This window comes from Rhinolophus ferrumequinum, chromosome 17 (genome assembly GCF_004115265.2).
Source record: "Rhinolophus ferrumequinum isolate MPI-CBG mRhiFer1 chromosome 17, mRhiFer1_v1.p, whole genome shotgun sequence".
NCBI lineage: Eukaryota > Metazoa > Chordata > Mammalia > Chiroptera > Rhinolophidae > Rhinolophus > Rhinolophus ferrumequinum.
Window position 1 is genome coordinate 40,078,397 of NC_046300.1, and position 21,645 is coordinate 40,100,041.

At 38.8% G+C, this 21,645-nt stretch overlaps 1 protein-coding gene across 2 annotated transcripts; it reads left to right on the plus strand.

Annotated features, from left to right (window-relative positions):
• The first annotated feature begins 2,846 nt into the window (after positions 1 to 2,846).
• RNF7 (ring finger protein 7) lies at positions 2,847 to 8,695 on the plus strand. 2 transcript variants are annotated; one of them, XM_033133279.1, is made up of 3 exons: positions 2,847 to 3,136; positions 6,491 to 6,538; positions 8,147 to 8,220. In XM_033133279.1, exons 1-3 carry the CDS (start codon positions 2,969 to 2,971, stop codon positions 8,201 to 8,203), a joined length of 273 nt encoding a protein of 90 aa, XP_032989170.1. In that variant the 5' UTR covers positions 2,847 to 2,968; the 3' UTR covers positions 8,204 to 8,220. The 2 variants fall into 2 exon arrangements, with proteins under 2 accessions (XP_032989170.1, XP_032989169.1); XM_033133278.1 differs by having other exon boundaries at positions 2,854 to 3,143; positions 8,147 to 8,695.
• The last annotated feature ends 12,950 nt before the right edge of the window (positions 8,696 to 21,645 follow it).

Consider the following 21,645-nt stretch of genomic DNA (forward strand, 5'->3'; position numbering starts at 1 on the left):
AACCAGTTACAAAAAGACAACTAGTGTATGATTCCACTTATATAAGGTACCTAAAGTAGTCCAGGTGAGAAGCAGAATGTGAAATGGTGGTTTGCCAAGGGGAGGGAGGAGGGGGAAATGGAGAGTTGTTGAACGGATGTGGAGTTTCAGTTTGGGAAGATGAAAAAGTTCTGGAGGTTGATTGCATAACAATGTGAATGTACTTAATACTATTGACATGTGTACTTTAAAATGGTTAGGATGGTAAACTTTGTTATGTGTATTTTACCACAATTAAAGTTTTAAAAACTTCAGTTGATGTATTGTGTGTCTGCTTGTACATATGTAGAAATTTCTGGAGAGTCTATTAACAGTACTAGCTTTTTTTTATTGCATACTCATTTCACTATTTAATGTTTTTATCATTTATGAACTGTCAATTTAAAAAACTTAAAATGGTTGAATAAACATCAGTAACAGCACTTTTTGGTTGCTATGTCACCTGATGCCAAAAGACTAGAAGAAACACAATTTTGTTATAATTTCCTGGGAGAGCATAATAAATGGTGGGAAAGAATGGTCAGTGAGAACACAAAGATGAGTAAGTTTTTCCTAAATGCAGAGGGCAATTCAGCCAAAGCAGGCAGAGGAAGTTCTGTGTAATTTTAGGGATGTTAAAAGGTGAAGGAAAAAAAAGTCCGGGGTATGTTTAGATGACTGAGCAGACCAATCTGACATGGGCTTCAGGGAGTGCTTGGGAATTACACTAAAAAAGTACATTGGGGCCATATTGTGGCAGGATTTAATGACCAACTGGGTCATTCAGATTCTGTTCAGATGATAATTCAGAGCCATGGAACATTTTGAACAGGGGAGTACCAGGTAGAAAGGGGATATAGGAGAATTAAACAGGCACACTAGATTGAATGCCAGTTAGACTGGGAAGGAGAGACAGGAAGGAAGTCGGACACAATAATCCAGGGGCAGGGTGATGAGGTTCAGACTCAGCATGGGCACGTACCACTCCTCATCTTTAACCATCCTCTAACCTTTCCTCTTTTCACCTGAGTTTCCCTGTGTTTCCCTTTCAAACTGCCCAGTTCCTACCAACTGGGTGCATTTTGTCCTCATTTGGTTTGCAGCCTTCTTCTTGCTTTTTTTAAAATTTTTTTTTAATTAGCTATCTAAGAGCACTTGTAGCCATCTCTAGTCAGATGTGTGGTCACTTAATATGAACAGAACATGTATCGTATATAGTTCATCTGGGTTTGTTTATAGGCATTTTTGTTTGGCTCATAAAGTTAGTGTGTTCAGACTTATATCTGCCGCCACTACCACTGCTCTGCTCCAGCTCATAGATGTTTGCTTTCTTCCTTCATTTTCTGGCCTCCAGGGTCTCCCAATTCCCCCCATTTCAAACTTCACCTCTTTCATGAGGCTTTTCCTCACTGCATCAGTCCTCAGGAATGTCTTTCTCCCTCCCAGCACTTAACACACCACTCAACAAACAGCACACATTAGCATCTAGTCAAATATGACCTTGTGTCCATATTTATATTTGATGTAGTTATGCATCCTTGTCTTTTCTGCCAGGCTCCTTGAGCTTGGTTAGCCCCCACCCAGGTACAAAGCCTGGGGGCACCAGGAGATGAGGGGATGATGGGTGGACCAGTAAAAGCTGAGGCTCAGAATCCCAAACCTGACACAGCAGGTGTCCACCACTAGATGGTGATGGCAATCAGGCATCTCCTTAGGCTCTCTGTGCCTCAGCTTTCTTATCTTTTAAATGGAGGTGTCTGCTTTGCTTGGGAAGACATAATTCTATGACTCTGGGCTAGCAATAGAAGAACCCTGGCTTCAAAACTGTCACCATCACGTAGCAGCTATGTGCTCTTTAAGTTACTTCCCTGGACCTCATTCCTCCCACATATAAAAGGTTAAACCAGAGGTTCTCACAGAGTGGTCCCCAGGATTTCTGGGCTCCTTTCAGAGGTCAAAACTATTCCCATAACAATATTCAGAGCTATTTCTCTTTTCACTCTATGAATGTACAGAGTTTTCCAGAAGCTACATTATTATATGTGATGCCATCGCTCCAATAATAACTCGTAATGGGTTTATTACTGTTATTTTAAAATGGATTAATATATTTAAATTTTTTCATCTTTTAATTTCTTAAAAAACAAATATATACAGAGGGTGCCAAAAAGATGTATACACATTTTAAGGAAAATGTATCAAAATTGTGCTGATGGTAACCACTTTGAGCACCTCTTGTAATTGCAGGTGTCAAACCTAAGACTTGTGTTCATCTTTTGTTAGGTATATATGGAGTATTACAATTTTAATAGTTTTTTCCCTTTCTTAAAATGTGTATACATGTTTTTTTGGCACCTTCTGTATTGTCCACACAACAAGAGCTCTTTAATTTTTAAGTATAAAGGCGTCCTGAGACCAAAACGATTGAGGAACCATTGAACCAGATTTCTAGAAGATCATTAAGGTCATTCACTCAACAAATAACTGGGCCTCCTGTGGCCAGGCATTTCTTTTTTTCTGATAAGGAGGCCAAGGTGACGATAAAGACATGGGCCCTGCTCTGCTGGAGTTTACATTTGGGAGGGACGACAAACGGCTATGTTAAGGAGATAATTTCTGAGAGTAGTAAGTTTCATAACGGCCTAAGGCAGCTCTCACGACAGTAACACCCGACAGCGCGAGGGCCGCCCTCCTGCCGGTGGTGGCCCCTGGGCCCTCAGCCCTCTACGTTGTCCCAGCATGGGGCGGGGGTGGGGACTGCGTCCGAGAGCTGGCGTGTGGTGACGTCACTGCCCCGCGCCAGCCAATCGCGGGCGACCTCTGTCGTAAGCACCGCGGTGGCGGGCGGCCTGCGGGCGGCGCTGTGGCCCGTCGGGCGGCCCGGCAGAGCCGCCATAGCCGCGTGCCTTCCCCTAGCCAACGTCTCCGCCGCCGGCTCCGCGCCGTAGTCATGGCCGACGTGGAAGACGGCGAGGAGCCCTGCGCCCTGTCCTCTCACTCCGGGAGCGCAGGCTCCAAGTCGGGAGGCGACAAAATGTTCTCTCTCAAGAAGTGGAACGCGGTGGCCATGTGGAGCTGGGACGTGGAGTGCGATACGTGCGCCATCTGCAGGGTCCAGGTGATGGGTAAGCGCTGCACGCTAGGCCCGGGCTGCGCTCCGGCCTGCGCGGGTCCGGGTCCGGGACGGGGGACGAGCGAAGGCTCGGAGAGACCCTTACCTGGAGGAGTGGGGGCGGGGATCGCTCTGTCCCGGCCGGTGCTGGGGCGGCCGCCAGGGGCGGTGGGGTCGCTCAACAGACGCACAGTGCCTGGGGCTGGATTTTCGGGGGAGAAACTGGCAGTAAACAGAGGAATTAAACAAGATAATTTCAGGTAGCGATGGGTGTGGCCAAGAAAATACTACTAGGTGGTTTTCTGGGAGCTGGGAGGAACCGCTTTGGTACGTGTAGCCAGTCCCAGCCCTGCGCTAAAAGCAAACCACAAAGAGGTCAGGGTAAAGGTCCTGATTTCGCAGAGCAACTTGAATGGTTCTGGTCACACACCAAAGTGGTGCTCTGGTCATCTTCCACAAAAGCGACACCCTCGGTGCTGCTGTTGAGAGATGCAGGGAAGAAAAGTGTTCCCAGCCATTGCATTCATTTCTGGATTAGCTACGGTTGTGCTGCTGCTGGCCATTAAATCTGTGCGATTCAAGACGGGTCAGACGGCACTCGCCTGGCTTGAAGGAGATTACATGTGGTTCAAAAATATTTAAGTGTCGTGGGAATTGAATAATGTGAGCCGTTTACTCAGAAACAGAATTTCATCCCCTTCCTGGCCCCTCACTCTCATAGCTTGCCATTTCCTGGAGAAGACAACTGCCCTGCGCTGAGTCAGGTCTTTGTGGAGAACCCGCTTTTACAAATATCTTACTTCTTTTTATATTTTGAATAAAAATGTCGGACCAAGTGAAACCTTTGAGAGCAGCTTCATCCCGTTTTTGTCTTATATGGTTTGTTTTAGAGTCTCAGGCCACCTTGAAAAGGAGGCGCTGTTTAAATGCAAGTTGTATATTTAAGTATGGCATTTAAAACTACTGTGAGAGCATCCAAAATGTTGTTTCTTAGGGGTAGATGAAGAAAATTGAGGTTTCTATAGTCTTGAGGTTTCTACTGTCTTGCACTGAAAATGCGAGAATTGGAGAAAATAAATAAAATCGTTGTTCCTTCTTGAGGGATAAAACTTTTAAATTTACCAGAATCAAGAGATTTCTCAATTTATAGTCTCTTTAGTGTGCTGTCTTGTTTTTTATTCATAAGGACCTGTTTCAAAGAGGATTTACAGCAAAATGGAGTTCAGATGTTTTTTGTTTTGTTTTAAAGAGCTTAACTTCAGACATGACTCACTTATTTTGTACATTAGGTTTTTAAAACACCTCGTTTATTGGCCTGCAGTGCAGCCTTCTTATCCCATACCCCACCCATTACTTAGGAATTACAATCATAATTTCCAGTTTGGGTGGCATTTTTAACTTATACAGGTGACTTAATTTTTTTGCTTTTTTGCAAGACTGGCTTTGCTAAAAATTTTGTCCCCTAAATTTCCTTTAGTCTAAAAATGAAGAATGTTTCTAAAAGCGCATTTTCTTCCCCCCCCAAAGAAAACTTTAAAACTAGTAAGTAGAAATGCAGAATTTAATGGTTGAAATCTTGCAGCAAATAAACTTTAACTGGGATATTTAAAGTAAGTCAAAGTATGGGCTATAAATGGCTCCATTCACAGTAACTTTCTAATTATAGCAAGTATTCTGCTACTGTGGATTAATGTTGCAGGTTTACAACAGCTATACTTTGAGTTCAGGGAAGTACTATAGACTAGACCTTTGTATTTTGTTTATGAGGTGTTAAAATCCACTTAGTGGTCAGGTAAACAGCAGAAGGAAATTTTTCAGACTTCCCAATCCTTATCCTACCATTACTCTAAAAGATGTTACTATTACTGCACTCCTTAAAAAAATACTGTTTTAGATACTTTTTTCTTTTATCTGAAACTTTGGGAATTTTTGTCAGTTTAGGTCAGTTTTTTATCATGAGTCTAAATCAAAGCTATAAGCATAAATCAGAGATTTCTAGATTCTACAAAAAAAGCCCACTTAACCCATTTCCTTAATACTTGGAATTCATCTCATATGCCTAAATGATTTATTATGACTTCTTGATCCAAGATTTGTCTGTCTACCCGTTTTGATGTTAACACTCTCCTCCTTGGTTTCCACTCTCCTCCCTTCATTCTGAAATGAGCAGATGGCACAGGGAAACCAGGGACCAGACTTGGTCATTTTAGTGTCATGCCCCCGTGCATAACTCCTTGCACAGAGTAGATCCTCAGTAATTGTGGAATTGAAGAAAGTCTTAGGAGGCAGTAGTTGTTTTTAATCCACACTGAAGAGGCCTGGGTGGTGTGTTTTTTTAGGGTAAAGGCATGCAGGGAGAAGCAAACAAATGGCCTGTGCATAATCCAGTGTAAGAAGAGAAGCAGGCTTCAGCTCCACCGTGTGTCTATTTTTACAGAATTAGTTTCTCCAGTTTATGTTAAAAACTTTTTTTCTGTTGGTTTGAACTTCCTTTTACCCAAGTTTGACTCCTCTTCCAGCTAGTGAATAAATCCATTCATTAGTCCCTGGCATATTGTATATTAACCTCCTTCATCAAGCAAATAGTACAGAGTGAATTTTGAAAATTTCTAATTATACCCTTTAGGTTCCCATTCCTAGTATTTACTCCCACATAATTTGTTAAAAAACCTTTGCCATTGTTGGATAAATGCTTTGGGCTCAGACTTATTTGTAAAGGGAGTATTTTCGTAAAATAAAAATAAAAATAAAAAGAGAACCTAGTATTTAGAAGGTATTTTTAATTAATTTAATTCATTTTAATTTGATTGCATAGATTATACAGTCACATCATTCAAAAATTTAAGAAAATGTACAATGAAAACTCCTTCCCATTCTATCCTCTCCCAAGTAAACTTTATTATTGGTTTCTTGTATCCTTCTAGAGTTTCTTTATGTATGTACAAGCAAATACCAATATATATATACATGGCTTATTTAAAAGGGTGTCTTCAAAATAAACTGCCCCTAGGTGTTGTTCTATGTGAGCATGCCCAGTGAGCTTATAATAACTAATAATAGAGTGGAGGATGGCATATTTTTCTCTAGTGGTTGCATCCACTGTCAGGACATCTTTTCATTAGAGTTTATAAAAATAGAGGGTCGGTAACCCTTGTGAAATTGCTCCTGATCATGAATAAACTAGTAAAGTGCCTTGTACTTTATTCACCTTTAAACAGTACGTTCAGACAAGAAATTAATAGTATGAGTCTTTTAGCTCCATCTCTAACCCTTTGGGCTCTTATTTGACTTTAAAGTGTCTGGGTTTTAAAAATTGCATTCTGAGCATCAGAATGAGAATTGCTATTTGTTTACTTTTAGATGCCTGTCTTAGATGTCAAGCTGAAAACAAACAAGAGGATTGTGTTGGTATGTTGTCATTTCGTACTCTTGCTTTTTCAACTGAAGGTTTTCTCTCAGTGGGGATGTTTGAATTTGCTGTTAAGATTGACTTTATCAATACACGAAAATAAACTGTAAAGCAGTGATCCATTATTAATATAAAATGTGTTAGTTCTCAAAAGGCCTTAATGGAATTAATCTGCAAGTTCTTTTATTATCTGTAATTAAGAAGAATTGGTTATATGTTCCAGACATGGGCATAGTAAATATTTTGATAATCAAAAAAAATAAATAATTCCTTTCTATTAAAATTATACAATAAGGAATTTGCCAAAACATTTAAATTCTGACTATGTTTATAGGTAGGTCAGTTTTGGTAGTGTTTTATTCTAATAAAGCATTTCAGTTTTCAGTATTCTTTTGTGATATAGTATTTAACTTTTTAACTAAGATAGAAAAAATTCTAAGTCTCAAGAACTTCGGGGAATGTAGTTTGTATATAGAAATCTATTAAATTTTCCTTATAGTCTGGGACTACCAAGATTCTCTTAGGCTAAATGTTTTAAACAATTCAAAGGTTTTCATGTCCTCGTACTTGAAATCATCACTTCTAGATTGCTGTATGAAAGTGTTTAAACATTTTCCTAGAATGAATGGTGAACTTATACTTTGCGTTTTTGTGGTTTACATAACAGCTTCCTAATAATGATTTATGTCATTTTGATCAAATCCTGTTTCTTCCTCCTGAAACATTAGAATGATTCCCCCTTGCTTTTTACCCCCTATAGTCAATGTTCATAAGTTTTTTTTCTTTTCTCTCTTTTTCCTGTGTCTTTCATTATTCTGTTATCATATAGCTCAGTTGGTCAAGCAAGGGACAAATGAAGCCTATGTCTGAGATTGCATTCCAGATTGTGGATGATTTCCCTCAGTTTAAAATTTTTCTTTCATGCTGTTTAAAAAATATTAATTTGAGAATTGTGAGGGGTAAGCCGGCTTTCTTTGATCACAGAGAGACTTCTCTTTCCAGCCAGCCACTTTGAAAATTTCATTCTGTTTGTCACATGAGGAGTTGCACTGCTTATTGACGACTTAACACGCAGTTCATCACCACTTCTAGAAAACAACTCAGTAGATGTACAGCTGATAATGTTTAGAAGCATGTCATCTATTCATAATAGCCTACTGTGAACTGAAAACATTTAAAACTCATATCTTGGTAAATATGAATCTGAAGGACATTTTTCAATAAAATAAAGCCCCAAAGGTCTCCAAGGTCAGTGAATGACTGAGAAGGTCTGAGATCTAAGGAAGGCTCAAGTCTTTTTATCTCCTAACTTCAGGAAGATAGCCTGTGGAGCTATGTGGGAATGGGGGCCACCACATCATTCATTGATTCTAGAACAGTGATAGAAAGTCCCCCAAACACAGTTCCTTATCTTCTTAAGTATAAAATAACCATGTAAGTGTAAATGTATTTCTTTATACATAGAAAACATTTTTTTTGACCAATTAACCATCTTCATTCAAGATCATGAACCATATTTATTAGTCATAATATAAAATAAGCTATCTATTTGAGCTCAGTAATTTAAATTGAAATATGTAATGTCAAATAATCTCTTTTTCTTTTAGTGGTCTGGGGAGAATGTAATCATTCCTTCCACAATTGCTGCATGTCCCTGTGGGTGAAACAGAACAATCGCTGTCCCCTCTGCCAGCAAGACTGGGTGGTCCAAAGAATCGGCAAATGATGGTGGTGGAAGGCTTTTTTAGCGCAGTGGTCCAGAGCCTTGGTGGATCTCATTATCAAGTGCCCTGCAGAGGCTAGGACACTCCAGGGAACTAATTCTTCAGATAGGAGGAGATGGATCTTTGGTCTTTGGGGACTGATCAAAGGCATGGTTTAGCATTTTGTCGGTTTTATGTTCAGAAATTCTCTGCAAATAAGAAGATAATTTATTAAAGATGGTCTTTCCTACCTCTGTGGTATGCGTCACCCACACTGTTTAGAAGTGCTATAAAGGAGGAGAGAACTACAAATTGACCTTTATGATTTACTTTTTGATATCCAAGGGGCTGTGGAAGCAGTTCCATTCAGAAGAGAACTTTTTGCATGCATGCGGTTGATCAGTTAAAAAAAAAAGACAATGTTATAGTAACAAACTGCAGTTTAAAACCCAACTCTTATCCTTATTTGTTCCTAATATTTATTTTCCTCAAGGAATGGGGTGAGTCATGAAATATTTATTTGATAAATGAGAATTTTAAGTTGGGACTAGTGAGCAGGATAAATAAGTCAAACTTTGAGCATATGGGCTTTCATTTGTCTTACGGTAGGTATCATCTTTGACTCGAGAAAACCTAGATCTGCACTCACCTGTCTTGTCATTGAGTAGTAAAGGACAGAAGTATTTTCAAGTTCTGGTCAGATTATGTTGTAATTTAACTGTGTTTTAGGTGGAATGTTAATGAGGGAAAATGTTTACCACTATAGCGTTGGATCAAAAAGTTTATTTTATTACACAGTGTTTTAATAAATGCTTTATTCTGTTTACTTCATTTGAATTGTCATTATTGCAATTTTATGCACAACCTTAAACTTAATAAACTAATTTGTCAAGTGAGTGGTTTCATTTAATTTGAAAAATTTATATACTCTTTCATTTGGTAATAAGAAAATTTTAAGTTTATTAACAGGAAAAATATAAATGTGAGAAAATACTTAAATCTTATCCAACTCATTCACATTTAGTGGAGGTTATCTTGTAACAATTTATGGACCACAACTTCATTTTGAATCTTTCCATTATAGAGGCTACAGCTAAGAATTTTAAAAACCCAAATTTTTAAATCTTAAACATTTATATCTGTAGTTTCAGAGTTGGAATCTTTATTTGAAAATCTAAGGAATGTGGATACATAAAAGAATGTTAAAAATACCGGGGGTGCCAAAAAAATGTATACAAGTGAACACTTTGGTCAACATTGCTCAAGCAGTAGTTCACCGTAATCAGAAGTCTGGACGCTGATGGTAACCACTTTGAGCACCTCTTGTAATTGCAGAAGTCAAACGTGACTTGTATTCATCTTTTGTTATGGGTATATATGGAGTATTACAATTTTAATAGTTCTTTCTTAAAATGTGTATACATTTTTTTGGCACCTTCTGTGTAATAATAATTCTAATAAAAAATTAGAATTCTGTATATATGTTCACATTGACTACTATTAATCAGATTTCTCTGGAAATTTGCTTTATTAATGTATTTTCTCAACTGTACAGAAAAATTAGTTACAATACATAAATATGTTCGACTATTTGAAAGTTTGTCATGGCAGTACACTATTTTAGCAGCTCTTTGACCTTTCTAAAAGGTTATACAAAGTGAACCACCTATTTGGCTTTGAAGTGAAGAGAAATTTTACGAATGTTGAGTTAGTTGGTATGACAGTATGTAAATGAAATGTGGAGGATGGTGATAATAAATGGATTTTCCACATAGCAAAACTGCACGCTCACCACCTAACAGCTCTCTGTCTATTACACATCAGCATCTGAGGGTAGAAGAGGAAGTGGGACCAAGCCCCACTGACCCTGTGCATCCTGGGATAGTAGCTCATCTGCATAACCATCGGAAGGTTGTTGCTGCAGAAAGGCTGTGCTGTGCCGTTTCGTTATGAGTTCCAGTGAAAAGGTAAGCATTGAACAGGTTTTTCTTTCCATTTGATGAAACGGTGTTGAATTTTACTAGTGTATTAAAAACAGACGTTTGGCATCTTTACCTATTTAATTTTCCATCTATGCAAGTTGCATTCTTGTATCACAGCTGACATCTAAGTCAGTCTGACCCTATCACACCCATTACTATCTTTTTATTAAAAAATGTCCCCTTTACTAATCCTGAAGTGGAATTAACAAACTCCGCACATAATTAAAATGTATATAATAATTGTAATGTAGAATAGAAATAAGAGGAAAGTAATTTATAATTCATTTGTATTTCAGTATATAAATGCTTGGGCATAATTACCTCAGACGACAGTGAAATAGGCCGATGCGTGTGGGTGTGAGCACTATATGTAGACTTGTGACTCAGACACATGAGTGTTTCCAGTGATGATAAGATTTTTCCCCCCTAAAATGATGGATCATGCATAGTAGAGTCCTGAACAAAACAATGTACAATCTTGATTTATATGTTAGTTGCATATTTGGAAACTAATGAGTTTTAAAGCTATGCAAAACAGTACTTCATGTTTATATGTAAAAAGAAGTTAGGTTCTAGGTTCAGATAATCATAAACTGATTTTTCTACTATATAAATGGACATTCAAAAGTTTCATGTGAGATTGTCCCATATGTTGCAAGACATTGAACTTCCCTGGCTTTCACCCACCAAATTGCCAGTGATGCCATCAGTCTGTGTGCCATCCAAAGAAAGCTCACATTTCCAAAACATCCCCTTTAGAAGTAGTATCGGCTTCTTTGGGAGCACGAATCTAAGTGCTTGTAAAGGCAATCACATATATACTTGGCTGCCACAGTCTCCCAGAAACACCCTAAAATGACAGACACAAACTAAGTCCTTTAAATGGTATAACGGGCTCAGGGTTTTTAATCGCTGCGATCCTAAAAAAGTGCAGAGAGCCAGATCTTGCTGCTCTATGCCCTCTTGTCTAGAGGTGAAGAACTCTTAAGTTAGTATTTAATACCTAGGACACACGTGGTTGGTGAATATTCACTTGGCAGTCTTCTAGGCCTCGGCCTAGAATAAGCTCCAGATTGTTTTATTTGAAGCTGATGTAGAAGCCATTAGGATGAGAAAAAAAAAAATTTTTAAGTGTTCCTTTAGAAGCTTAGTAGACATCTGATAAGAAAGGCAACTATTTTAAAAATGCTTTGTTGCTTTTTTAAGATATTGCCAAGGGCTAACTTTGGGTAAAAAGAAAATTAGAAAATGTTCATGTTTACTTCAGTAAGCCCTTGTTTAAAAAAATAGTAAAGGAAAAATATTACTGATTTGAGTATAAGGAAAATTGAAATTAAAGCACAAATAATTTAAAATTATGTAAGTTATTTTTATATTGAACATTTGAGTGATACAACAAAATACATGAGAAAAGCTTGCATGGAAGTTCCTCTTTTGCCATCTTTACCTCATTCTGTTTCTGCCATGGTAAGGTTTTGTTCAATAAAATATGTTTCACAGGAACAGTATCTTCTCTGCATTTTGATAACTCACTTTAGTGTCTGAGAGCTGATACTCTACAGCCAGGATACCCGGATTTGAATCCCAGTGCCACCATTTATTTGTGTAACCTTGAGCAAGTTACTTCACCTCTTAGACACACCTTGTGTACCATTATAAATAATAGTAATACGTACTGACCTCACTACATCATTTTGAGACTAAATGGATTTTTAATACACGTGTAAAACTCTGAGAACAGCTTCTAGTACATGCTAAGTGCTACTGTTGTTCATTTCCGGAAGTTCCTTTATGGTAATAGAGGTGGCACTTTAATGTGTTTGTAGTTATGGGGTAAAGCACTCCTAACTGTTCTCAATAAGAATTTTGTAAGAAAAAGGTAATTGCTGGAAACATGTTAGATTACTTGTAGCGCTGGGAGCTTCTGTGAAAGATGGTAATGAGGTTTCAATGACTTGCCTGTTACATGTTTCTAATCATTCGGTCCACATGATTTCTGGATTTTATATTAAGAAAAAATTTGGTAAATGTTGAGCTCTCAGTTTAATTTTAGGTTTTTCATCTCAGTAGAAAGATTTCATTGGTTTCTACAAATACAAAGATACGTTTTTTGGACCACTTAATTTTGGTGCTATCCATATGGTTTAGAAAACCAACATTTTTTACAGCCATCAATTTTCACCTTCATAGCCTTTCAGAGCAGAGCAGAGCAATCAAGGTGCTGCTTTCTTTTGTCTGTGCACTTGATAGAAACCTGAGTCAGTGATTAGAACCAGAACCTGCTTTTCTTTTTTTTTGTTTAACTGGAGAATTTGGGGGAACAGTGTGTTTTTTCCAGGGCTCATCAGCTCTAAATCAAGTCATTGTACTTCAATCTAGTTTTGGAGGGTGCAGCTCAGCTCCAAGTCCAGTCGCCACTTTCAATTTAGTTGCAGGGGGCGCAGCCCACCATCCCATGCGGGAATTGAACCGGCAACCTTGTTGTTTGTTAAGAGCTTGTTAAGAGCTGGCGCTCTAACCAACTGAGCCAGCCAGCCACCCCGAGAACCTGCTTTTCTTTAGGTTGGTTGCAAGCAAGCTTTTCCTGGGTGTGTGTGGCTGTGGTATATATCACAGTAGTTAAGACTGATTTTGGTGTCACTCAGCCTGGCTTGGAATCTCGACTCTATTGTTTACTACCTGTGTGATCTCACACAAAATCCTTAACTTCTCTGTGCCTATTTCCACAACTAAAATGGGAATAACAATAGTCTATCTCATAGAGTTGCTATGAAGATTACATGAATTAATACATGTTGACTGCTAGAACAGTGCCTGAAACATAAGCTCTGAGTACATATTAGCCATTATTATAGATCACTACTGCCACAGCTAATCTCTGCCTTAATTAGAGAATGGGCTTCAAGAAAGGTATACGGTTTACACTGACGCTTCTTGTAAGAATTACGATGTTTGTGTGCACCCACAACTGGTGAAGAACTGTCAACATGAGTTTTTAGGAGAGTGATTTTCACCCCTCTTATATTAACCACATCACCACATCTCACATCTGAAAAACACATTTCCCATCAGCAACGATGGGCTCTCCCACAGTGGTTTCCAAAGAAGTGTGTGTATAAACAGGGCAAGGAGGAGAGTTAGAAAAAGCTGCCCAGATGAAAATCGGTTAAAAACTTTTGGAACCATTTCAGCACAGATGAAGTGTCATCTCAGCCTCTCAGGAGCTACCTACTATTTAAATTTATCTGGAGTTCCAAAAAAAAAAAAAAATGCAACTACATTATTTGTACCGAAATTTTAGTGTACTGCAATAATCAGAATTCTTGCCAGACCACCAGGGGCATGACTTTATAAATCCAAAAACTACACAGCATAGAACATGCTTTGTGAGGTTGGTATAATCATCATGTAACTCGAGTGGTAATTTTTAGACCATTGTAAATTAACCTCTGCTGTGCTAACTCCTGCTCTGCTTTTTCTGCTTTTATAGAAAGTATGTATTTATAACATTTATAATAAAATGTATTACTTATTTTTGCCTACTATATATAAGGCTTTGCCATAATGGCAGAAAGAATTTGAATACTAATAAGTCTTCTATCTTCAGAGACCGTGGGGTCTGTTAGGGAATGTTAGATTTACAGCAGAATTGTGAAGTGTACTGTAGTAAATCTAAGAAACACAGTGCTCTGTGCAATAGAAGGGGCAGAACACATCGACTTGCAGCATAATACGGTGTCTGACTATAAGGACCATTACTTGTGGAGATTGTGAAAACTTTCTATTTTAACAATATGTGTGTGGTGTGTATGTGCTCCATAGCATTTCTGGAGAGAGCAGTTGTTTACATTGCTTCAACTTCCTTACCTACCTACCCGGCCTTCAGGTCCATGTCCACTTCACTTACTTACACTTCTATTTGCCTGGGTATATCCTTCTACATAAGCCAAGAGGAGAAGGAGGCCTGCCCACTGACAAAAAAGACCCTCCTAAGGAAAAAAAAGGACATTTAAGGTCTTTTTTTTTTTTTTGAAGGGTAGAGATTTGTGTATTCCAATAGTGCAGTCACTAGCTCTGTATGGCTATTTAAATGTTAATTTAATTAATTAAAATTTAAATTTCAGGCCCTTAGTCCTACTAGCCACATATGCTCAGTAGTCACCTGTGGACAGTGACTTCCATATTGGATATCACAGAATAGAACAATTCCGTCATGGAAGAAAGTTCTGTTGGACATGCTAGTGCAGATCATCCATTTATAAGGTTATTGTATCAGAATTCGGGAATCAGTTATATCAACAATTAACAATTGTTCATACTGCTGCATGTACTTCCTTTTCATAAACTCTTAGAACTGGAAAGGATCTTAGAGATCATTTTGTCCCCGAAATGACATCTTTGTGTTTATATTTTTTAAAGGCTGACTTGTAAAGCAAAAATTTTTTAATGGGCCTTTATCACATGTCCATTATGACACAAATCTGGATAGTCCTTGAATAAAATTATGTCTCAAAAATACAACACTATAAAAAAATAGCATGTTATAGGCTGCAACAGCACTTTTATATCTATTTCCCCAATTCTAATTTTATACAGAGATTATAAAGTAATTGTTGTATTTTGAAACTAAACTGAAATACCACATGGAGCCTTTTAGTAATAAAATGGTTGCTTCCACAATTGTCCTGAGAAATATAAACTGTTTGGAAAGATCTGAATCTAATCTGCTTACCTAGCTCTCTGATACCACCCTTGCTGCCTCAGTGTCTGCACAACACTCAGCTTCTATATTAAAGAACATTATCAGTCGACAGAACACTGCCTAATGAGGCCATATTCTCCACAAAAGCTTACATTAAAGAGCTGGATATTGGGCAACAGAATTGAAAAGATACTGCACAAAAGAAGACAATGGGACGTTAGCCCATGAAGAGATGCCTAACATTCCTCATGAGAAATGCAAGTTAAAATCACCATGAAACACCCACACCCCACCCCCTCGAAGAGGTCAAGTTAAAAAGACTGATATCAGCAAGTCTCGGTGAAGATGTGGAACACCTGGACACTCACTGCTGATGGGAGTGAAAACTGGAATTGCCACTCTGGAAAACAGTAAGGCAGTATTGTAAAAAGTTAAATATACATCTACCCTATGACCCAGCATTGCTTTTCCTAGATATTTGCCCAAGAGAAATGAAAACATGTACACACACACACACACACACACACACACACACACACACATAAATAGATGAATATTCAAAGCCACGTTTTTCACATTTATAATAGCCCCAAAGTGGAAACAACCCAAATGTCCATCAACAGAATAGTGGTATATTCACAGAATGGAATGTACTCAGCAGTTAAAAAACAAAAAAACAAAACAAAACAAAACCTACTGATACGTGCTGCAACATGGATAAATCTCAAAACATTATGTTGAGCAAAAGAATCCAGAACAAAAAAGTACTTAATGCTATGATTTTGTTATGTGAAGTTCAAGAACAGGCAAAACTGATGGATAGAAATCAGAAGAACAGCTGCCTCTCAGTGGGGGTATTGACTGGAAAAAGCACAGAAAGCTTTCAGTGGGGATGGAAAAGTTCTACATAGTGATTTTGGTGACAGTGACATGAATGTGTACATTTGTCAAAACTCATCGAACTGCACACCTTAGATCTGTGCAGTTTATTCTATGTAAAATAAACCTGAATTATTTTAAAAAAGAGACATGGGTATTATTATTCAAGACCACAAGCAACACCCTTTTACATTTGCTACTAAGTGGAAAATACAAGAAAATGCATTAATGGTTTCTTAATGGTTGTTCCATTTGTCTTATTGTTCAACTCTTCAAGGAAGCACTCAAATCAAAATAATTGTGTTTCTCATCTTGTTCTGGCCCCTGTGGAGGTAACCTGAGAAAGCTTGGAGCTCATTAGAAGTGCTAAGTTTTCAAGAAGTTTATCAAAATGCAGAAGAAGTAAGTAATGGAAGACGTGATTTTTTTTTTTTAAAGGGAAAGTTTTATTCATTCCAACTCTCTTCTAGGACACGTTTCAGGGTTTTAAATGTACAAAATATGGGAGCTGCCCTCAAATTATAAGGTGAATTTTAGTGTAGCCTGAAATTCCTCATGGACCTCTGAACTCTGACAACGCTAACTCAGACCTTTTCTAAAAAGCTTAAATCTTAGGGATAAAAGATATGGACTTGGGTCTTTCCCATAAGTTATGCTTTAAAAAGCCCGTGACGGTCCTGAGGTGCTGGGTTTCTGTCGGCCCAGAACTCAGATCTTGTGCGTACAGACGTCCTAATAAAACTCAGGAATGCTGGAGTCCTCCCAGCTCCACCGCAGCCCTGCTGGTAGCTCCTTCGGTGAGTGCAAAGAGAAAGGACTTACTCTTGAACTCCTTGTGCCCCCAAAGCCCTCAAACCCACCATCTAACCACGAAAATGTCCCAGGTCCTCCCAACTTAGCTCAGACCAACCTGCCAGCTCCACCCTCGTGGACCAGGTGGGAGGAGGCCCAAGTGCTCTGCATAAGACCTGCCACTATTCAGGGGTCACGTGGATCCAGTGGTCTCAGTGATCCAGTGGGAGCTGCGTGCCCTCTCCAGGCCAGCACCCCTCCCTGCCCCAACATTCAGTTCTGGGTACCACCACCTGCTGGAGACCGTCACCCTCATCCTGCCCTTCACCCCTGGTTAGGTCAGACAACATGAGAACACAAGCTTTCCAGGTCACCTTGCTTTCTCTTAAATCCAATCCCAAGTCGTTCTTTACATTCCCTTTTACATCTCCATCTCCCACTCCTCCCCATCTTCTGAAACTCCTTCTCTCTGCCCTCTGATATTTACACCAACAAAAATCTCCTCCATCCCCATCCTTCTTTGTAAGTTCCCTTCACTTTCTTTTCTCACTAACACCTGGTTCTCCCCTGAAAACACTCAGATCTTGTGCGTACAGACGTCCTAATAAAACTCAGGAATGCTGGAGACCTCCCTTCTGCACGGCCACCCTCCTGCTCCCCTCAAACCCTGGAACCTGGCAACGTGCACATGTCTTCCTTTCTTTCCATTGCTGCTTCCCTCCCTAAAAACACCCAGCGTCAACTCTCATGTCGTGAGACCACCACTCACTCCATGTTCTTGTGGGCCCAAGTGCTCTCCTTCATTCTGTGAAGATGCCAGAGCTGCCAGCAGCAGTTGCCACCGTTGATCACTCTCTTCTTGACCCCCTTTCCTCTCTTGGCTGCTAGGATACCAACATCTGCCAGCTTGCTTTCTCTGCCACTGCCCTTCTCACCTCCCTGACCTCTAGGGCTCAGTCCTTAGAGTTCTCTGCTCTTGCCCCCAGAGTGTCACATCCAGTCCCATGGCTTTAAATGCCATTTACACAGTGGGTGACTCCCAGTGATTATCTCCAGGCCAGGCCTCTCCCCTGCGCTCCGGGCCCAGAAGATGACTTACGAGTAAGACGTCCCCGTGGAGGTCTCAGGGGCAGCTCCGGGTGAACAGGTATAGAACTGAGTGTTTGATGATCCCCACAACCTACTCTTCCAGAGGATTTCCGACTGAGATAGGGAAGTTCATCCTTCTGGTTACTCAGGCCCAACACTTTGGAGTCAATCTTGTCCTTTTTCTTTACGCAACTCCCCACGTTCAACTCATTAGCAAACCCTCTTACCTCCTCCACTGACCTCTCCCAGTGTTACTGCCAGTGGCTCCAAACGGATTTTCTGTTTTTACCCTTGCCGCCTTCAGTCTAGGATCCTGTTAAAATGTCCGTCCAATCGGCACAATCCTCTGATGGAAACTTCTAGTGGCAACCCAGCTCTCCCAGGTGAGCTCAGCCGTCTATGGACCCGTTGGGTGAATGCAGCCCCATTAGTCAGACTGGCAAAGCAAAGAATCATGAGAAATAATAAGTCAGTATTTTAGGCTGTGAAGCTTTGGGTAGTTTGTAATACCACAATTTAAGATATTATATCTTTTACTTATTTTGTTTATTGACAGTCTCATCCACTAAAATGTAATCTCCATAAAGATGGATTTTTGTCTCTTTTGTTTCCTGTTGCACACCCAGTGCCTAGAATAGTGCCTGATATAATAGGCTGTCTCCTCTCTCTCTCTCTCTCTCTGTCTCTCTCTGTCTCTCTCTGATGAATGAATAGACTGAATACACAAATGAAAACCATGCCAGGAGAATTATGTGTGAATTTTAGTACTCGATTCTACCTTTACTAATTTCCTTTTATACATCAAGGTCATTACTTGCAATGTAATGTGAGCTATGAGGTGTTTAAGTCTCGCCAACTGAGTCTGTTTTCTTTAGCATGACACACGTCAGAGTCCAGCCTTCCATCATAGCCGCTCCTATATACAGAAACCAGGTTTTCATCTCATTTGCTATTACCAAATGACCCTAAAGTTACTACGGCGTATTAAACTTAAGGGTGTTTATATACTTTACAATATTTTTTAACATAACTCTCCTCCCTCTACCAGTGGACATTTAGCTGTTTGGGGCATGTAGTCATCATTAAAACAATCAGAGTCTTGTTTAGAGAGGAAGATGTTGAAGTTATGTCATATAACTTAGGAATCCTAAGGTTCCATATTTATGAATTTAGTTTATGACAAAAACAAGAAATTTTAAACATTTCTATAGATTCTTTTGTTCCTATTAAAGCGTTTGCAATTTCTTCTATGTTAAGTAGCCTCAAAGCAAAAGTTTTCACTGTCTGTTATTGGTATGACTTTTAAGGAAGTCAGGATTCCTGCTGATAAAAGGATTTTTCCTTTAGATGCGCAATAATCATTTCTTTATCAATTGGAATAGAGCTGAACTAGATGTTTGGTGTTATCTTAGGTTAGTACAAAAGTAATTGCGGTTTTTGCAATTATTTTTAACCTTTTCAACCGCAATTACTTTTGCACCAACCTAATGCCATACTACCACACAAGACTTATAACTAGCAATGTGCTCTTTTGATAGGAAACAGCGCAAGAATCATTTCTAAATGCAGATCCATCTTCTTCTTTGACCCCATAGTTTCTCTGTGCCCCAAGAGCAGTCTCGAGTGACAAAAAGCCCTTGACTAGAGATTGGGACCCAAAGTTCCTAGTCCAAATCCAGCACTTATTTTTTTTTCTAATCCCAGTTTTCTTCACATACAGTAAGAGCTTAGACAAGGTCAAGGCGACTTACATTATATTTAACTCTAAGTATGTGACTGTTAGATAATGTTTACAGTTAATAAGCAAATGCTTGGTTTACAATGGCATTTCCTGACGAGAAAATTCATTGCTCCCTCCTCAATGCTCCCCTTAGATTTGGTGCCTAGGTCTATGATGGCCTTTAACCACCTGATATCATGGTCGTTGTGTTAAATGCAATGGCCAAACACATAAAACCTGAGCACCCAGACCCAACCTCCTCTCCCGTTGTGATGGGAGAGCTGCCCCTTCATCCTAAAACTCTTCACCTGTGCTGTGAACTCCTCCTGTCTTCTCAGGAATCCTGTGCATGTATTTTAATGTATGCATATATTGTAACCTTGCCCTCTACACTGGATCCTTCTATCAGCTTTTTACATGCTACCATTCATGTTTTCCTTCTCCCCCACACCCCCTACATTTATCTCTCCTTCTCTTCTCAACCGAAACTCTTCTGTTGCAATCCCCACTTTTTCCATCTTCCTTTCCCATGGCTGCCATAATGAATTACCACAGATTTGGATAGCTTAAAACAACTACAATTTATTCTCTCACGGTTCGGGAGACCAGAAGTCCAAAATCAAGGTGTCAGCAGGGTTGGTTCCTTCTGAAGCCTCTAAGGGAGAATCTGTTCCATGCCTCTCTCCTGACTTCTGGTGGTTGTTGGCAATCCCTGACATTCCCCCACCTCCATCTGCACAGCACCTTCTCTCTGTGTGTCTCCTCTGTGTCTGTTTCCAAATCTCTCTCCTTTTCTTTTAAAGACACCAGTCATCGTTTTTAGGGCCCACCCTAATCTAGCATGACTTCATTATAACTTAATTACATCTACAAAGTTCCTATTTCCAAATAAGGCCACATTCACAGGGGTTTAGGACTTGAACATATCATTCAACCCAGTGTAGCTCCCATGATGGTTCCATGGCCCATTGGGTGTTTGTGGCTTATGGGCCCTGGTAACACACCTCGTCCTCCCTTTGTCCCTTCAGTCCTATGGGTGGAAGCAGCTTTTGCTAGAACTAATCTCTGAGTTGCTTCACCAACCCCTATTTATTTTATATATATATATTTTTTCCTTTTCTTTTGGATATATATATATATATATAGCCAAAAAAATGTGTACACATTTTAAGAAAGGAAAACTGTATTAAAATTGTAATTCTCAATATATACCGATAACAAAAGATGAATACAAGTCACGTTTGACTTCTGCAGTTACAAGAGGTGCTCAAAGTGGTTACCGTCAGCGTCCAGACACTTCTGATTACGGCAAACTAATGCTTGAGCAACGTTGACCAAAGTCAATATATATATATATATATATATATATATATATATATATATATATATATATATATAATACACAATATATATATATATAATACAGGGGGTGCCAAAAGAATGTATACAAGTAGACACTTTGGTTATATATATATATAAACATATATATATATATGAATAAACATATGTGTGTGTGTGTGTATATATATATATATATAAAACTCCTTTCTCATTTCGTTAAGAAAACCTCAATTGTCTCTAGAACTCTGTTGAAGAAAATCCAGTAGGACCACCAACTGGTTTTACTATTCAATATTTCAACAGAAAAGACAAAAGTGCTTGAAAACTAAAGTTTTGTAAGGAAATTCTGTGACTACATTGGAACAACAATAGTCTAAAATTCATCTAGTTCCACATCTTGTCTGTTTAGTATTTAACACGTTTTAACCAAAAAGATATCCTTGATTTTTTCAAAGTATTAAAATATAAAATGTGGTCCACTGTTGTTGGAAGAATAAAGACCCTTTGCTTTCCTTTCAATCGAGAGCTCCTACTGAAAAAAAAAAAAGCAAAAATTTTACTGTGGAAAGAATTAACTCAGAATTTGAAGAATAATCTGAGTTCTGTGGGTGTCCTAATGCTAACATATTAGTCTGCTTTGAACTTACCCTGCTACACAATGGGATTTATAGATGATGTAATATAGAATTGTATACCTGAAATCAATGTAACTTTACTAACAATTGTCACCCCAATAAACTTTAATTAAAAAAGAAAGAAAGAAAGAACTTACTCTGCTCAAAATGACTTGTTTCTTAGACCATATAATATTGAGTTATATTACTTCATAATTCTTGATCCTCAACTAGATGTGCTATTGCTCCATGCAGAGAGTTGTAAAGAAACGTCACTCTCTTAC

Coding starts and splice junctions, on each gene's coding strand:
- RNF7 (XM_033133278.1), top strand. CDS start 2,969: ATGGCCGACGTGGAAGACGGCGAGGAGCCCTGCGCCCTGTCCTCTCAC. Junction 3,144..6,490: donor CTGCAGGGTCCAGGTGATGG/GTAAGCGCTGCA, acceptor GTTTACTTTTAG/ATGCCTGTCTTAGATGTCAA. Junction 6,539..8,146: donor CAAACAAGAGGATTGTGTTG/GTATGTTGTCAT, acceptor TTTTTCTTTTAG/TGGTCTGGGGAGAATGTAAT.